General features: G+C 44.1%; 1 protein-coding gene across 1 annotated transcript in view; it reads left to right on the plus strand.

The window, feature by feature from the left end:
* The window catches only part of LOC140913865 (cytosolic phospholipase A2 epsilon-like), a 62,663-nt gene that overhangs the window by 40,909 nt on the left and 5,605 nt on the right, over positions 1–16,149 (plus strand). The window contains exons 13-18 of the mRNA XM_073350676.1: positions 4,620–4,756; positions 6,436–6,661; positions 8,760–8,874; positions 9,377–9,514; positions 11,723–11,830; positions 13,057–13,245. Coding sequence (XP_073206777.1) covers positions 4,620–4,756; positions 6,436–6,661; positions 8,760–8,874; positions 9,377–9,514; positions 11,723–11,830; positions 13,057–13,245 — 913 coding nt within the window. The remainder of the gene's footprint in view (positions 1–4,619; positions 4,757–6,435; positions 6,662–8,759; positions 8,875–9,376; positions 9,515–11,722; positions 11,831–13,056; positions 13,246–16,149) is intronic.

Here is a 16,149-nt window from a genome sequence, read left to right on the forward strand (position 1 = left end):
ACACAGGACATTTCAGAAAGCTGCAAGCAAAGACTTTCCCAACTGGATGGTTACCTTTGGCAATGATGAAAGCCCAGTAGTGATCCTGGAGCACCCAGCATACATCTTTCTCCCCGGCTCATGAAGTTGTACACCAGCCACCTCAACAGCACAGAGGAATGATTCAACTACTGGCTTAGCAGGTGCAGAATGACAATTCGTTGTGCTTTTGGTTGTTTGAAGTGATGCTGGCATTGTTCACTCACAAGATTGGACTTCAGTAAGAAAAATATCCCAATGGTTATAGCTTCTTGCTGTGTCATACATCATATCTGTGAAGCAAAGGGGGAAATGTTTCCACTGGGGAAAGGTGGAGCGGCTGTCTGCAGAACTTGAACTGCCAGATACATAGGCTATCATAAGAGCTCAGTGCGGAGCTATAGGAGCAGGGAGGCTTTGAAAAACCACTTTAACAGTGAGCTAGAGAAATATGTGTTGTAGTCAGCGTTCCCTCTAATTTTGTATGTCCATGTGAGGAATGAATTTTGTTATGTACACCAATATGGAGGTGATGTGGAACACGTCATCTCCATATTGGTGCACATAACAAAATTATGTGGCGGGGGTGGGGCTGAGGGGTTTGGAGTGTAGGACGGGGGGCTCAGGGATGGGGCAGAGGGTTGGGGTGTGGGGGGAGGGAGAGAGCTCTGGCTGGGGGTGCAGACTCTGGGGTGGGGACAGGAATGAAGGGTTCAGGGTACGGGACGGGGCTCAGAGCTGGGGCAGAGGGTTGGGTTTTGGGGGGATGAGGGTTCTGACTGGAAGTGCAGGCTCTGGGGTAGGGCTGGGGATGAGGGGTTTGGGGTGCAGGAGTGGGCTCAGGGCTGGGGCAGAGGGTTGGGTGCAGGGGGTGAGGGTTCCAGTTAGGGGTGAAGGCTCTGGGGTGGGGCCAGGGATGAAGGGTTTAGGTTGTGGGAGGGGGCTCAGGGCTGGGGCAGAGGGTTGGGGTACAGGCTCTGGGGTGGGGCTGCAGGCTGCCTCTCTGCGGTTGGGAGAGAGGACTCCCCTCGTCCCCTTCTTGCCGCAGCAGCTCAGGGCGTGGGGAGAGGCGCCTCTCCTCGGCTGTGGCAGCTCCGGCGGGGTGGGCTGGGCCAAGGGAGGGGCTCCTTTCCCCCGGCAGCGGCAAGTCCCATGGGGCATCTCTCCCCACCGCAGCCCTGAGCCCCTGCGCAGGACTTAATAGGCGGCTGTGCAGCTTAGAGGGAACTTAGGTTGTAGTGTGGTCTACCTGGCCCTGCTCTTTTGTGGCCTGGTAGGAATTGTATGGTGATTGCTGCACACACAGGAATATGGCATTGTCCACGCACCTATTAATTTTGTTTGTGACTGATCCTATGAATTGTGTGGCACTGTGCAATAACAGGTAATTGGCTGCTTTCAGAACTGCTCAGCTCTCGGCAACATATGTTGTGAACTAATAAAGATGAATTATGTTCCAAAAAATAGAATTTTATTCTTAACAAAATAAGTGCAAAAAAGTGCAATTTTAAAACTAATACATTAAAAATGTAATAAACCATAATAAATTAATAGAACAGAACTTATGAAGAGTAAAGAACATTCATGTCCATTTCAGCTACACATACATGGACCTGTGAAAGCTACGGTCGGCATATGTGAAGCTGTGATTGTCTTTAATGTCCCCATGGGTAGAGTGGTGGGGGTAGTGCCCTGATGTCACATGGAACATTGAGACGGTCCCGATGTTGAGTTCTCAATGGGCTTCAGAGGGAGGCAAGCCCAGAACTGTTGAACTTGCAGGTCCACCAGAGTCTGCAACATCTTTGTTTGCTGCCTGAGAAGCCCCAGTATGTTCTGGTGCATCTCCCTCTCCTTTTCCTGCTGGGCTCCTGGGCCTTTTTGCTCTCCACTCATTCCTTTTCCAGTCTGTCTGCAGTTTTCATCGTCCAAGCCCTGTGTTCACGGTCTGAAGCAGCACTGACTTGCAGGATCTCACTGAACATGTCATCCCGAGTCCTCTTCTTTCTCCTCCTTATCTGGCTCAGGTGTTCCATGGGTGTAGAAAGGGAGACCCTAAAGGCTGCAATGGCACCAGCTGCAGATAAAACACACAGAGGTACCCTTCTCAGTCCATTCATTACAGAAAGTGAAACTTAAGATGCTGAACTCACTCCCCTTGCTCCCCTAAAGTTTTAAGCACTATGTTCTCACTTCTGCTTGGGATTGCTTGTGCACGGCGCCAGTCACAGCACCAGCCATGGTGAGTATGGCCCGCCAAGGGTTGAGGAAATGTGGAGGGAATTGTTTGGTTGCATGAATCTAGTAGTATAGGGCATTGTCACTGCATCCTGGCACCATTTTCCACAGGCGGGGGTGATTTTAGCTGAGATCTCACTCCTGAGGGTAACAAGGCAGAGAGCAGAGAAAGCACAGCTGCTGCTGGTGTCCCAAAGGTGCCTGGGCCTGTATGCTGCTAGTCTGTGTACTGCAATGGTGCCTGCTGAACTGATCACTGAGTGGCACAGGAAAGAGTCCTACCACAGAGAAAGATATAAAGGAATCCTCCCTAGAGATCTTCGGCAGAGGATTGCAGAGTACCTCCATGAACGTTTCATCAATATCTCTCAGGAAGATTCAAAGTACATCCCCGAGAACATAAACAAACTGTTCTGCATGGCCCCTCTGCCTAATTCTAGAGGGGAATGAAAAACAGATAGCACCTCACCTCTTTTGGTTGTACCACTACCTTGTCTAGCACAACTAAATTAATGATAAGTCAAAAGATGTGTCCTCCTACTTTGGGGATGCCATCCCTGTAACTGAAAATTTATCTACACACTTACCCAAGGTTCCTTCCTCTGCATTGGGGTCACCCGTGCTTGACTGGTTGGACTGTGGAGGAATCAAAAACAGGTCCCGGCTCGCTGTGCAGCTGGATTCCCTAGGTCACCTGTCCTCCATACTCCTCCTTCTCTTCCTGATCCACCATCTCTTCCACCTCACTGTGCACATCCTGTGACTCGGTCTCCTCGGAGGTATCTATGGTGGTGTGGGGAGTGGTGGTGGGGTCTCTGCCAAGTACAGCATGCAGCTCTTGTAAAAGCAGCAGGTCTGTGGCACAGCAGATCTAGTGTTGGCCTCTCTGGCTTTCTGGTATGCCTGCTGCAGCTCCTTGGCTTTCACTGTGTACTGCTGTTGATCCCTGTTGTAGCCCTTCTCCTGCATCCCCTGACCAATTTGTTCATAGATGTTGACATTCCTATAGCTGATGCTGGAGCTGTGCCTGCATAGCCTCTTCAGGCCCAGGAGGTCCAATACCTCCTGTTTTTTCCAGGCAGGAGCACGTCTGGAGCATGGAGCCAGCATGGTCAGTTGGGCAGTTGTACTCAACAATGGAGAGCTGCTAGGGGTGCTTGCCAAGCCAGACAATAAGAAAAAGGAATTTAAAAAATTCATGGGACTTTAAATGGAGTGGAGGTGGGGAGTCTTCTGGTCTCTCTGACCCCTAGGTTGGGGAGTTCACAACTGAGACCAGAGCAGCCAGTATGGGGCATTGTGGGACAGATACTGGAGGACAGTTAGGATCAAGATAAATAACGCAGTTTCTACACTCACACTGCATCAACCTATGTACATCAACTGTAGCTCTAAACTGCTTGGGGAGGTGGTGTTTATACTAAGTTGGTGTAATGGAACACTTACCTTGGTGGGAGACAAATTTAAGTGTGGACACATGCACAACTAGGTAGACATGAACTGCCTTGTGTTGACCTAACTTTGTAATGCAGACCAGGCCTCACTGTTTATAATTGATTTGAACCTGACTTTCCATTTGCACCTGTGCTGCATAGATGCAAAATACTACCATTCTGAGTTGGTTGTGTTTACAATTACTTTGTACTCACTGGGCAGGTTTAAAGTCACCTACACTTCTGCACAAAAATGATACTTCCTTAAAGACTTTATGCTAAATTTACCATTTGTGCCAGCAGTGTCTTTAGCCCAGTGCATGGTATCCATCTTTAGTGTTAGTTGAGCCAACTTATCTTTCATGTGAGACATAGGTTTAAGTCACTGGGGGAAATGATACAGAAATGTAAACTCATTTTACAAATCTTTGGATCAAAAAAATAAACAAAACAAAACTCACAAAACCTTACATTCTACAAGGTTTGCCTATTCCTAGATGACCAATACCTACTGACAAGGTCACAACAGTGATAGTTTATTGCATTTAGTACAAGTCTGTTACAATCAGGAGATAACAATTCCTGTATTTTTATGTTGATCTCCTAGAGGATTTTTTAGGAAAATTGAAAGTATTGAGGTTAGTCTCCAATTATGCTCAGTGTTTAAAATTCCATGACATGACAGCCTTTGCTTTCCAATTGCTGAGAAGTAAGTTACAGAAAACTCAGAGCAATTCCAGTTATTTCTATGCAGCATGGTTAATTCAGATCATGTTTCTACTTGCAAACTGATCATATACAATTTTTTTTACCATTTAATCAGGGCTGGAACTTGTTAACATAATTTCTACTCATCTCCGTTCAAATCACTAATTGTCCCTACCCATATAGTTATTTTTCATTAAATGTATGCTTTTTTGCATTGACTAGGTACCAGTGGTGGCATTCATGACAACAGGTGGTGGTACAAGAGCATTGACAGCAATGTATGCTCACCTGTTGAGTATCCAGAAGCTGAATGTTTTGGACTGTATTTCATACATCACTGGTTTATCTGGCACAACATGGTAAGGAGGACCAAGCTTCTGACACAAAGAAATTAATTAAGGACACACAATTTCCAGAGTGGTGAAATGTTTATTAGTCTCCAAGTAGTTATGCATGTACCCATTGTAACCTAGTTTAAATATTGTGATAGATCCAGGCCAGTTGGGTACAGCACAGTAGCAGAAGGCAGATATACTGGCCACTGGATTAACAGTTTTTTGTTCCTTGACTGACCAGAGCAGGGGCTGCTCCAGGCTAATGAGAACACCTGACTCCAATTAACCTGCAAAGAGTCAGGTGAGGCCATTAAGCTAATGTGACCACCTGACTCTAATTAAGGCCCCTCTGATAATATAAAAGGGCTCACTCCAGTCAAGCAGAGAGGAGTCAGGGAGCCAGAGGAGAGGAAGTGTGGCTGAAGGGCTGGTTAATGAAGACCCCCTCAAGTCATTGGTAAGGGAGCCCTAAGGTAAGGGTGAAGAGGGGAGAAGCAGGAGAGCTGTGGGGAAGTGGCTCAGGGAAATGTAGCAACTCTGGCAGTGACAGGTTGGCTGCCAACAGCTGCTACTATTAGGGTCCCTGGGCCAGAACCCGGAGTAGAGGGCAGGCCTGGGTTCCCCCCAACCCACCACTACAGAAACACCTCCTGGGAGGGGAAACAGGCTTCTGTCAGGACAGGAGGCTAAACTGTTTTGGCATAAGGCCGTAGGGGCAACAGAGACTGTGGAAATTCTCTCACCAACCTCCATTGCTGGCTTATGATGAAAAGGGCTCAGTAGACTGTATCCCTGGCCCTAGAGAGAAAAGGGCTATGTGGAGGGTTGCAGTGAGCCTCTGAAGCTAGCATAAACCGCCTGGAAGCGTGGAACCCACAGGGACAAGGTCGGAGCTCTGCCACAATATCTAATAATTATTATTTTCACACACAAACCAAGAAATCATCACTGTTTATGGTTTCCAGAGGCCTTTTTGGCCAACAGAATGATAATTAACAAGCAGCTTTATTTATCTAGTGTGGCTTTTTCATGTCGGCCTTTGTTAGGTGTTTACCAGTATTTGCTATCGTCCATGATCATGTGTGAACGATATCAACAATGGAAAAGTAGCAAAGTGAATTAGAGAGATTAGATCATCTGAAGCTACAAGCAACCAAGGGAGACCTGGTGCTAATAAATGTACAGTCCTACCAGCACAAGTAGGAAATAATAAATCATATATAACTTTTAGCAAAATGGGTGGTTGTAATAAAGCAGCCACACCCATCGCATTAAAACAATCTTGTTTTAATTTGGTGGTATTAATACTACCCTAATATCACTTTTTGATGTACCTAAGCAATGTAGTTGCTGCAGCGAAGGTGTAGAATAAGGATTGGGGAGTTTGTTACAAATCTAAAACTTGAGCTAGGCTTCCAAATTGTTTGCTGAAATTCACAAACCTTTTGGAAAACGTGGACTGGGTGTCAAGCAAGACAGGGCCCATTTAATGGACATTTCATGAAACTTGGTGGTTTCAGTTAAATGTCGTTACGTTTCACGGAGACTTTTAGTTTCGTTCAAACGCAAAAGGCACATCAAGGTGTAAACTCACCCAATCTGAAATCAAGAAATGTTGCTCAACGCACTCTAAGCCAAAACTTGAGAGTTTCAAAGAGCTCTAATTTTGAACCCCAACTTTTCCTTATATTTCCTTTTCTCAGGACAATGTCAAATTTGTATGAAGATCCTGACTGGTCACAGAAGGATATGGAGGCATCAGTCAGTGATGCTCGGAAACATGTGATCAAAAACAAGTTCTTGACCTGTTTTTCCATGGATCGTCTGAAATACTATGTAAAGGAGCTACACCAGCGGAAACAAGAGGGGCACAAGATATGTTTTACAGATCTGTGGGGACTCATCATTGAAGCCATGTTACATGATGGGGTACTATAGAACATTTACTCTTTTCAGAGTCTTCCTTTAAGTAACTAATCTTCTGAAAGTAGAAATGAGAAATATCCTAACGGGATATGCCCACTCAGCACGGCTGCAGAGTTATTCACACAAACAAGTTTTATTTCTTGACTGCATCATGTATATGTTAAAATTAGACGTGCTCAAAAAACAGGAATGAAAGCCCCCTCCTATGGAAACTCTGGAAAATCCAAAATTCGTTTTTAAGAGCTGATTTTTCAAAGTGCCTTAAAATCCCTATGCATAGGGAGATTGCCTTGATAATGTATATACGACAAGTGGAGCTGGGATAGAGCATGTGATGCAAATTTGGAATTGTTTGGTCAAGGGGTTCCCAAAATGCAGCCCAAACCCTTTGGCATATGAGCTACTTTTACTTTTCGAAGTGCTTTCAAATCCATGTGCAATTTCGAGGAAGTTTCACCCCACCACACACACCCCATAAATGCTTCCCCAAAGCCATCAACCCTTCTCTCCACATCCCACCTTGTGCCAGGTTAGTGGGTAGTATTGTTTCTGGGAGATAAAGCCTCGTATGCAGGAGAAAGGGGACGGGGAGATAGTTGAGGGCAGGGAGTAGCTACCATATTGAAAACGACACCAAAGAGGCTAGTGCAAGTGTCCTGGCCAGGATGAATCTCTTCTCTGCCAGGAGAGGCTCACTGAATGCCTGCCAGACAGCTGTAGGTAGGGCTGATTCTGTCCAGGGAGCTGGAAACAGACCCACTCCAAGCATGCCACAGGCACAGCATGTAACGCTGAGCTGAAAAGCAGCATGTATGGCTCCACGGGCACGTGGAGCTGAGGCTGGGAGACGGAAGGAGAAGGAGGCAGCGGCACACTCACTGAGGCATGAATTTTCATTTTGTTGTGGTTCATAATGGTTCAATATTTCATTTTCCACATTTTCAGCGGAATTTTTCTATCCCCATTTTTTGTTCCCCCAAATTAGTAACTCTTCTAAATGAATTAATTTTGATTTTTAAAAATGATTCCCGCCCCCCCATTTTTGAAAAACAATCAGTGTGACACTAAAGTGACCAGTGAAAATTAGCAACATAAAGAACCAAACCAGACAAATAATAATAATAAAAAAAAATACGAATTTCACTAAATGACCAAACTTTTTCACATCAAAACTTTCTACATTTAAAACACACACACACAATCCCCTGTTTTATTATTCATTATTATTTACTTATTCCACAAGGGCATTTTAAAAAAAATTCAGAATTTCAACTCCCTCCAATTAGAACACAATAGGAGAATCTTGTGACTGCTGATGCAGGCAGATGTGAGTATCATTTCTCTGTTAGCAAAACCCTCTGCTCCCAGAGTTGAATTCAATCCAAAGAAAGGCAGGCAATGTTGGCAATGCTGCCCCCCTTCAAGGTTCCAGGCCAGGGTGTGGGGCGCAGTGCCACCCTCCCCAGGAAGCCACTTCAGGAAGGTGCTGAATCAGCACCTTCTGCAGCCTGGCTGGCACTTAACACTGTTCCCAGCCAGCATTGCCCTCTTTTGGTAAGTGCTGCATGGTGCTGGTCACCTGTGCCCTCTGCAATGGAAACAGGTTCTAACCACACTACAGTTTTAAAACATATCGTAACTGAGCTCTTCATTCTTGTACAGTGGTGCTGTAGTGGTGGCTTTCCTGTGACATTTACCCTTTCTGGATGAAATGACTCGTGCATGTTCTCAACTGATCATTTTTTTTAAAAAAGTGGGGGAGGGGGCCCTATTTTTTAAAATAAGCAAAAGGTAAAAAATGACAGTTTTCACCAGTGAAATCTTTGAATGTTCCAGTATATGAAACCTTGACAAACTGATTTTTAAACAACTTTAAGCATTCAAGTGAACGAGACTACTCTCATGCTTAAAGTTAAGCACATGCTTACGTGCTTTGGTGGATCAGGAACAGAGCACTCAGCACATTGCAGGATCAAGCCCATAGAGGAGAACCTGGTCAGAACTGAGTAGGCATTTCATTGTAATATTTCAAGTCCCAGTAAAGTGGTAGGTCCCTATGTCATTTACATTTTCCTCAGTTATGTATCTTGTTTCCAAACAGGAAGACCACCATAAACTCACAGATCAGCAACAAGCGCTCAGTCATGGTCAGAATCCACTGCCCATCTACCTTGTTCTCAATGTGAAGGACAAAATTAGCAATCGAGATTTTCGAGGTAATAATTATGTTCTAGAAATTTATTTTTCTTTAAATCTAACCGGGTTCAGCTTAGGGTTAGAACTGGTTAATTTAATGCAAGAATCCTTCTTAAATCAATTCACTCAAAAGTGGGCTTATATTTCTTATTAATTAAATTTGTCTCTCTCTGTATTTCGGGTTTGGCCTGAGATCAGAAGCAGAATATTATGACAGAGGCTATTCTCACAAGATTATCTGGCCAGCACAGAAGCAGGAAGTACCAGAAATCTCATGAGCTTTCCAGACACCTGTGGGTGTGAGAAGAGAATTCACTCTCCATGCTCATCACTGTTATATCTGTATTGAATAAAAGTGGCCAGTTAGCAAATATGCTAGTTCAGCAACTAGTTTGTCATGAAGAAGCTGAAACCAAAATCTTATTCCATTAATAACTCAGTTTATTCATATAACAACAATATTTTTCTTTACCCGCAGTCAGGTTACTGCAGTAACACTTTTTCTTCTGACTCCTTCTTTAGAATGGATGGAGTTCACTCCCTACGAGGTGGGACTCCTTAAATATGGGGCATTCATTCGCGCTGAGAATTTTGGAAGTGAGTTCTTCATGGGTCGGCTGATGAAGAAGCTCCCAGAATCCCGGATCTGCTTCTTGGAAGGTGATTTATTGTCCTGGAAAAATGTAATGTAACATAAGCCAGTCACTGGCAAGCCAGAGTTTTATGGCTGCTGCAATTGGTACAGTGTCACCTTCTAGAAACTGTATAAGGTGATGTATCTGAACCAATAGCATGTCCTGACCTGCAGATTTAAAATCTCTCTATAGTGTAATTAAGTGAGTTAGATTAATCTGATTTCATTATACTGTCATGCACAAGGCATCTGAAAGATACTTTTTCATCTTTATTTGAACAACAAAATTTTCAAAATGTTGCAGTTTGCTCAAGTACCAGTCTCTTCTGGATCCCAAATCTATGAGAAATTCAGCCCCTGGTATAGAATGGTCTAACTGCTGACTTTTAGCGCTGATTGATTCAGCAACGTAACATAGAAACATAACCTAATAATCATCAGTATGTGTAATACTCTGAAGCAGTACAGCTGTTCTAAGGAGTCTTTTGTACGTACTGTATCCCCAAACTCTTTACAAATGTAAAGAATACAATTTAATAAATAATATCAGAGAACAGAGAAATGAACAAACAGATGAGAGAGAAACAAAACAGCATGTAGTTTTTCAGATGAGTTTTAAAAAGAGATGTGGAGTGGATGAAGCAGAAGGAAGCAGGAAGAGGCTGCCAGTTTATGGCTGGTTAGCAATATTACCGTCACTGAGACAGACTTGAATTTCAGTTAAAATGTATAGTAAAGTAATAACAACATCTACCGTATATGTAGTGTTGTTGTAGCTGTATCAGTCCCAGGATATTAGAGAGTCAAGGTACGTGAGGTAATATCTTTCATTGGACCAACTTCTGTTGGTGAGAGAGATAAGCTTTCTAGCTTACACAGAGCTCTTCTTCACGTCTGGGAAACTAACTCATGCTATGGCTGCACTAGAGAGCTTACAGCAGCACAGCTGTACCAATGCTGTAAGATCTCCCGTGTAGCCGCTCTATGCCAGCAGGAGAGAGCTCTCCCATCAACATAATTAAACCACCCACAATGAGTGGCAGTAGCTATGTTGGTGGGAGTTGCTCTCCCGCTGACACAGCGCTGTCCACACCAATGCTTCTGTCAGTGAAACTTATGTCGGTCAGGGCTGTGTTTTTTCAGGGCGTTATAGGGCTACAGCACAGTAATGTCTATACAGCTTCATCAAACTATGTTATAATATTATGAGGGCACAACTGGGTTGTAACCAGATGCCTCAATATGGTAATTCTGTATTGCAAATAGAATCTAATATTTCCTTCCCTTCCTTTTGCATAAGCACTGCACACAGCCATAGAAAAAGAGCCCCTGGCTTACTCTTCCTGCTTCTCACCCTGATTGCTATAACTAAAAAGGATTTATGTAAAGGGAGTTTCAGGTTCCTATTATTAAATTAGCAATGTTGTGACTATTTGCCTGTATGGACCTTTCACAACAGCCACTCGAAAAGGATTTCAGGGACACCAAGCTGCCTTTACACTGCCCACACCCAGGAAAGAGTGGATGCTGACTAACGTAGGTCATGGGACCCCTAACTACATTCAGTGATTGGCTGGAATGCTCTTGGGAGTGCTCTTTGTAATTCCAGGTTGGTGTACATGTAATCTCCCAACTGTTAGGACCCAGCTAGTCCTGGCCCTCATTCAAATCCCCCCAAACTGGCCAACATTTCAAATCTTCAGGAAATATAGTATTTGCATTGTTGCCAATTCATGTGATTTTCCTTCCCCAGCTCCACCCAAGTCATGCAATATTTGGTATTTTTCTTCAAGCCCAGTTCCTGGAGGTATGTGATTAGTTGGGAATCTGAACTGTTTTTTTTTAAAGTAAGCTTCCAACCTGGATTGCGTATCTACAGCCGAAGTGCAGTCCAACTGAGTCAAGAATTTGAGTCTGCAAGAACCAGTCTTGAAAGAAAATGCAAAAGTCTGATGATCTTTTTAATAAAGAAGCTATTTGCAGTGTGACAACAACAAATATAGTGAACCTACAAATTTATGAAAAACATTATGTAGCCTATGCCAGTAGATGGTGCTCTTTATATTTACTATACATATGAGCATGCAGAGAGAGAGAGATGCTGCCTTTTTATATGGAACTCTCCGAACAGAAAGAAATTGAATACAGTTCACTGGTAAGGATGGAAGGCAATTTTTAAATAAAATGCTTTGAAGTCACAGTTTATTCTCTGTCAAATTTCTTTCATGTCACAGGGATCTGGAGTAGTGTATTTTCCTTGAACCTTATGGATGCCTGGTATATCTCCTTTGAGTCAGAAGAGTTCTGGCACAAATGGACCCAAGACAGAATTATTGACATTGGTTAGTTATTTTTACATTGCATTTTTGCTTTGCTTTTTCTTAGGGTTATTTTATTTAATTACTTTACTAATTTATTTATTATCTAATGCATGAAGTGGAAAGGCATGTCTTGTGTTGCCGTGCAGCAACCATTTTGATTGATTGAGAAGCAGAATTGATGAGATCTACCAAGGATGCAAATGAGATGCCCCTGATATGGGGTCTTGAAGGAGAAGGGTAAACTGTATAAGAAAAATATTCTTGAAAGTATGGGAGGTGGGGCTTGTCCTTCCAGGGCCCACCATTCTTCTGTATTCTCCATCTAGCCAAACACCAGATGTGTGTCCTCCTCGTGAGTGAGGTATAACATACTCTTGTTTCCTCTGTTAGTTTTTGCTGTTTTTAAGTGGTTTTTATTTTTGATCCCACTCAGGAATTAATTTGGGTATGTTTCCTTATAGTTTTACTTATCATTCATTAGGGTGCCCAGAGATGTAAGACATACATTATAATAACAATAATAATAATAATAATAAAAGGTAGCATAGATGTGCATGATGCTTTCCAGAAATAAGATATTGTCCCTGCCCCAAGGAGTTTATGAGCAAGAGTCCAATTCTGCAAACCTTTACTACTGTATAATATAGTGCTTGTTACTGTGGGTCATTCCACTAAGGTCAATAGAAAGCACTACACTAAAGAGTAAGGGCTTTCAGGATGGGGACCAAAATGCGAAATACAGTAAATCCTTACAACAGACTGAGTGGAGAAAGAAGAGCACTGCAGCAAATATTACTATGATTCATTTTGTCCTGTTGCATTTGTAAGCTGCAGCTTGTGTGTGTGTGTATATATATATATATATATATATAGAATTTGTTGGAGAGACAGGAAATTAGTAAAGGGATGTGTGTGTGAGAGAGGGACATGGCAAGGATACAGAAGAGGAAAATTATTTTAGGTGCAAAATGTTGGCTGGGATCAGGTCGGGGCAGAGGGAAGGAAGTTATAGTATAACAGGTTAGAGACAACTATAGCATGGGCAAGGCTTTTTGTAGTGCTGACTGAGAAGAGGAGACAGATTATGGAAAGGTTAGACAGATAAGCAACTAGCTCTGTGGAGAGCCTGGATGTTAGGAGAGAAAGAAGTTGAAATGAAGCCAAACATCCTATAATAATTTATTATTATAGAGGACTATCCCCAAAATGAATTCAGATATACAAAACTTTTATCATTTTTTCTGCAGACGAAGAAACTGTTCTACCTACAAGGCCAAGCGAGTTAAATACTCGGGTGGTCTCCCCCCCAGATAGCCTTTCAACTGTTTTTCGAGATGTTTTTATGTTGCGGCCAGCAGTTTCAGAAATCCACAATTTTCTAAAAGGTTGCCAGATGCACAATAACTACTTGAAGAATGAGTTTTCTAGATGGAAAGGTATGGTGATAACTTCCTATTTGAAGCTGCATTTTTAAAGATTGGGTTGGGGTCTGGAATTTCGTGTGGATATCTGTGGACCTTAGTGGAAGTGAATGAAGCGACTCAAATGGTTCTGTTACTTTGTGAGAAATCCTAGGTCGTAATACATGGTGTGGTATGGTATGGTATATGATATGATATGAAGGCTTTAAGGGTATAAGTTTGGATACACCCATTACCCATGAGTGGCAAAGTCATGAGTAAGTTATGCAGGCTATTATTTTGTTGTTTATATTCCAGATATGCCCCAAATGTGCAAAGGATTGTCAAGACATTGAGGAGGCTGAAGTCTCTGCCTCCCAAACAAATGCCTAGCAAACCTTTATACCACAACCCAGTACCATATATTCTGTCTATGCCATGTATGTTACAGAACATTTGCTCTAGGAATGTTTTCAAGAGCTTTCAAAAGTGCATTTGGATTATTTTTTGCACCCTCTGTTTCAAATGTCAGAGGTCTTAGTTACCATGAGTCTAACTATGCAGGACTTGGAGAAAGCCATAAAAGACTCTAGAAAGGACATTCAAACCTTTCTATACCTAAATACATCATGACTTTAAGTAAGATAGCTCGCAGTCCTGCAGGGCTAGAAGCAAATGCAGTTTCCTGCTGGGAATCTCCCCTTGCCAATGATATAAAGATCCTGTTTTTAGCCTGTGACAGTTTTACATATAGAAAGGCTGTTCTTGGTGCATGACTGAATCTTGCCCACCTGGGGCCTTGGGCAAGTATAATTTTTGGGGAAAATCCACATTTAGAGGAGGAGAAAATATTTATTTTGTAGGTTGATTTAAGCTTCTCAGGGGTTTGGAATGTTACAATAAGTCCCAGGGGGATGGATTAGTGGCCAGAGGGCAGACAAGGCAGTTAAAGGTACATGATAATTCCTTTGTCACATAGCTTTTCAATTTATACTCCTGGGGGAATTCTGCACCACTGTACATGTGCAGAATTCATGCCCACCGCAGATTTCTTTGCTTCCCCGGAGAAAAATAACTTTCTAACAGGGACGCAAAGGGAAGCTGCAAGAACAGTCACACACCACTCCCTAGCAGTGCAGGTACATCATTTCAGGCACCCAGAGCAGCTGGTAGAGAGGTAAATCAACACAGAGCTGGGGACAACTCAGCCAGTGGCTCCTACCCTGAGCCGGGATTAGCTGCTAGTTTCTGGAGGCAGGAGAGGAGGGACTTCCTCTTCCCCTGCAAGGAGTGGCTGGGCCAGTGTCAGATCCATCCCCAGAAACCTCCCCCAGCTGCAGGAAGCTCAGCATCATAGAATCATAGAATATCAGGGTTGGAAGGGACCTCAGAAGGTCATCTAGTCCAACCCCCTGCTCAAAGCAGGATCAATCCCCAATTTTTGCCCCAGATCCCAAATGGCCCCCTCAAGGATTGAACTCACAACCCTGGGTTTAGCAGGCCAATGCTCAAACCACTGAGCTATGCCTCCCCATCCTCCCCTGCTTCTTGCCCCCATCACTCCTCAGCTGTGCGGGGACGGGCCACTATATGGGGAGCTGCTCCCCCATCCTCCCAACCCCCGTGCATACCCAGACACCCTGCCAGGCCTCACCCCACACACCCAGAATCCCCCTAAAATTCCATATCTGAACCCCACCCCACTGAACCTCAACCCCTGCATCTGGAGCCCCCCTGAACCCAAACTGCACCCCAGACCACACCCCACTGAGCTCCCTGCATTCAAACCCCCACCCTGATGAACCCCACCTCCCCACACCACCCTGAGCCCCCACATCCAGACACCCACGCTACTGACCCCAACTAGCTGCACCCAGACCCCTCTGCTGAGCCCCAATCACCTTCACCTAGAACCCCCCTACAGAGTCCCATTGCCCCTGCACCTGGAACCCCCTCAATGAGCCTCTGTCCATCCAGATCCCACAACACATAGACCCCCACCCCCCACTGAGCAGCCTGCACCCAGATTGTCTCCCACAGGACCCTTTCATCCCAAATCTGGATCCCCCCCACACTGAGCCCCTTCACACTTAGATCCTGCCTGGTTGAGTCTGCCTGCCCCACACCTGGTGCACCTGATGCAGAGGGGCAGGGCCCCAGGGTGTTTCTGGGGCAGGCCCAGGCCTTGTGCTGTGTCAGGGTCAGGTGCAGCCTCACCACCAAGTCCATGTCCCAGGGGTAGGGGAGCTGAAGTGTGATCTCCCACCTTTGTGCAGCCAGTGGCCTGTGCTCCCCACTGCCATGCTGGAGCCTCTGCATTTATTTATTGGCAAATCAAACTTGCAGTATTTTTAATTTTTTGGCACAGAATGCCCTCAGGAGTAAAATTTATCACAAGTGGTGTGTGTGTGGGTGAGTATACAGTATATGCAGTAGTTGCAGTTAAAAAGTTGTCTTTTGCCCTTTTTACTGGTAGGTAAGATATTACTGGCTCTGGCAGTATTTCCCATTATAAATACAGAGAATTCTTCTTAAACCAGTAATATTTCAGATACCAGCTAAAGGAAAAAGAAAACTGTATAGTTGCTCCAAATGTACATATGAATATATATCTATCTTTGGTACTTACATGACCTCATTACCATAGTATCTAGACACCTTCCAGTCTTTATCCCCATGAAGTAGGAAAGTACTATTATCCTCATTTTTCATATGAAGAACTGAGACAGAGATAGACCAAGTGACCTGGCCAAGGTCATACAGGAAGTCTGTGGCAGAGCAGGGAATTGAACTCTGGTATTGTGTGTACCAACCTAGAGCCCCTTTGTCTGTAGAAAGCAGACAGAAAGAATTGCTTTATGCTGCCCAAAAGGGTGGTTGCTGCAGATCAATAATGCAAACGGCGGAATGAGGAAACCCAGACATGAAGAACAAAAAGAC

This window comes from Lepidochelys kempii, chromosome 6 (genome assembly GCF_965140265.1).
Source record: "Lepidochelys kempii isolate rLepKem1 chromosome 6, rLepKem1.hap2, whole genome shotgun sequence".
NCBI classification, from domain to species: domain Eukaryota; kingdom Metazoa; phylum Chordata; order Testudines; family Cheloniidae; genus Lepidochelys; species Lepidochelys kempii.